Source organism: Copadichromis virginalis, linkage group LG3, assembly GCF_057382275.1.
Source record: "Copadichromis virginalis isolate Kocher_CV1m ecotype Utaka linkage group LG3, C_Virginalis_male_GT1.1, whole genome shotgun sequence".
Taxonomy (NCBI): Eukaryota; Metazoa; Chordata; class Actinopteri; order Cichliformes; family Cichlidae; genus Copadichromis; species Copadichromis virginalis.
The window spans coordinates 4,963,634-4,966,434 of record NC_140620.1 but is presented as its reverse complement, the minus strand read 5'-3'; the positions used below and the strand labels follow the sequence as shown (position 1 = coordinate 4,966,434).

At 43.1% G+C, this 2,801-nt stretch overlaps 1 protein-coding gene across 1 annotated transcript; it reads right to left on the bottom strand.

Moving 5' to 3' along the window:
• Window positions 1-715: 715 nt before the first annotated feature.
• On the bottom strand, window positions 716-1,704 carry LOC146712393 (uncharacterized). Its single transcript, XM_085442388.1, has one exon. The coding sequence runs from the start codon at window positions 1,412-1,414 to the stop codon at window positions 728-730; it is 687 nt and encodes a 228-aa protein (XP_085298514.1). The 5' UTR covers window positions 1,415-1,704; the 3' UTR covers window positions 716-727.
• Between the last annotated feature and the right edge of the window lie 1,097 nt (window positions 1,705-2,801).

The window sequence follows — 2,801 nt, the reverse complement described above, 5'->3', positions numbered from 1 at the left end:
TCAACAGGAACTGGAAAAACTAGTCCATGCATTCATCTTTAGTAGGCTTGATTACTGTAACAGCATCTTTACAGGTCTACCTAAAAAATCTGTCAGACAACTACAGCTCATTCAGAACTCTGCTGCTCGAGTCCTCACTAAGACCAAAAAAGTGGACCACATCAGTCCAGCTCTGAGGTCTTTACACTGGCTGCCTGTCCGTCAGAGGATAGACTTTAAAGTTCTAATGCTGGTCTATAAAGCTCTGAATGGTTTAGGACCAAAATACATCAATGACCTCCTGACCCAGTATGAACCTTCCAGATCCCTCAGGTCATCTGGATCCGGTCTTTTATCAGTTCCCAGAGTCAGAACCAGACACGGAGAAGCTGCATTCAGCTTTTATGCTCCTTATATCTGGAACAAACTCCCAGAAAGCCTCAGATCAGCTGAAACACTCAGTTTATTTAAATCCAGGTTGAAGACTCACCTGTTCTCAGCTGCATTTGAATAAAGCACCAAATCCACACTTTTAAGCTTAAATTTCAAAACATACATTTAACTACTGATTTTATCTACTGTTCTGATTTTATCTGTTTTGATTTTATATACTGTTTTGTTTGTTTGTTTGTTAATTAGTTAGTTAGTTTATTTGCTTGTTTTAATCAATTTTAAATCATGCTTTTTATTTGTTTTTGTTTCTAATGTCTCTGTAAAGCACTTTGAATCACCTTGCTGTTGAATTGTGCTATACAAATAAACTTGCCTTGCCTTGCCTTGCCTTATTCATCTTTGTTGAGCTGTTCAGGAAAAGTCCAAATTGGTAGTCAAGAGTCTCAATTCTTAACGTGTTTTTTCCAGTTCCGACCCATGGGAACAGTGAGTGCAGGACCTTCTGTCCGGTGGTCCACAACTTGAACTCCGCTGGTACATCACTGCCCCAGATTGGGTCATGGGGTTGCACGTCATCAGTGTTCCTCTTGCGTCGTGGTTGGTTCTGATGGAATACTCTGAATGTGTGGTCTGACACTAAAATTGGGGCGCAGAGTCCGGTACTGTTGGGTGGGATGGTGAAGTATGTCCTTGAGCCACATGCCCATGCTGTACCCTGCACCCAATATGTGCCATTCAGGAAGCTTGTCTGTGCCTTTCTGTCCTGCGGCATTCGGAAAGTCTGGGAGCAGTTTCGGTTCCTTCCCAGCTTTCTGTTGCCGTGTGCAAAGTTGAAACACATTGGATGTTGTATTCCTGGTTCCGTTCTGACGTTGAATGTTCCATTGATGGCTTTGGAATATACATAGGGCTTCGGGAAGGCTGGGTGATTTTCCATATAGGGTGGCTTGCATTGCTGTTGTTGGGAGGTGAGAACAGACGTAGCAGCCTGTGTGGTTGTCTTCTGCATGTACTCGGTTGTAGACGTACCGGTACCAGGCATTGTTCAGCCAGGGGTGGTTGTGCTCTTTGTCCATATCCTTCAGGTGTGAGTTGTCATATGACCATTTCTTCTGCAGGTGGTGCTGTGGGACCTCGTCCTTCCAGGTGAGTATCAATAGGCTCACTAGGAGCGCGATGCCAGCCACTATGAGGACAAGTTTCTTCATGATTACCAGGCACACCTAGACTTCTGGTGAGTAGACTACCAGCGAAGTGGAGAGGCGGGATATACCCAATCAGCCCTTCCTCCACCGGTAGATCACCTGGAAGCTAGGGGAACCGGCGTCTAAGCGTCTGGATTGTCACTCACTTTTTTACAGTGGCGTTGGTGGATCCAAGATAGTCTTTCTGATATTTTGCAGGCGGTTGGCGTGGTGAGTAGGACCTGATATAGGCCCTCCCACCTAGGTGAACTCCAATTTTTCCTCTGGAGCACTTTGATCAGGATCCAATCTCCTGGTTGTAACCTGCAAGACACTGGAGAGATATCACTCGGCAGTTGGTTGTTTAGCACAATCTCTTTATTCTCAAGCAAGTGCTTAGGGAGGATATCTGATATTCCCCCCCTTTCGACACACATCCGTGTGTCGCTAATGCTGCTGTCTTGTGTAGGGATTTTAGCAATACTGGTTTGCCATTACAGGTCATTAAGTCATTGTGTAGTTCTGCTCCACACTTTAGCCATTTCTTTTGCTCTGCGATAGGTGCGGCTTTCTGTTCATCTTTAAGTACATCAAGTGGTATCAGCTGTGAAGTTTCAGATACTAAAGTTTGTATTGGTTGCTGTGCGGCCTTCTTTGCGGCTCGGTCATTTTGCCATATTTTTGCAAAATGATGCACTGCTGCAAAAACATATTGACTGTCAGTGTGTATATTTATGCACTTCCCCTTGTGCAGCCTGCACGCTCGCACAACAGCCGTCAGTTCCGCACTTTGTGCAGAGTTTGAGGAAGTTAAAGGCTTTGCTTCTATAACTGTTTTTAGATGCTGAGCCATCTACGAAGACGTCTGTAAAGGTAGACTGTGGTATACTGTAAATATCACTTCTCGGTTTCGTTTCCTCTTCCAGTTTTTTTATACAGCAGTGTTTTTCACCATCTACTGATGCGGGGAGAAGTGTGCTAGGGTTCAACTGACCACAATTCTCGATTGTAATGTGTGACTGTGAAAGCAGAATGCCTACATATGAAAGTTGTCTAGCATGAGTTAAATAAGATAAGTTTTCTTGTAAAGTAAGTAAGTAAACTTTATTTATTAAGCGCTTTTCACAGACAGGCAATCACAAAGCGCTGTACACAAATATTAAAATATTAAAATAAACAATAAAATCAATAGACATTATATACAATGTAAAAGATCAAATGTAGATAATGTAAAAAAAATATAAA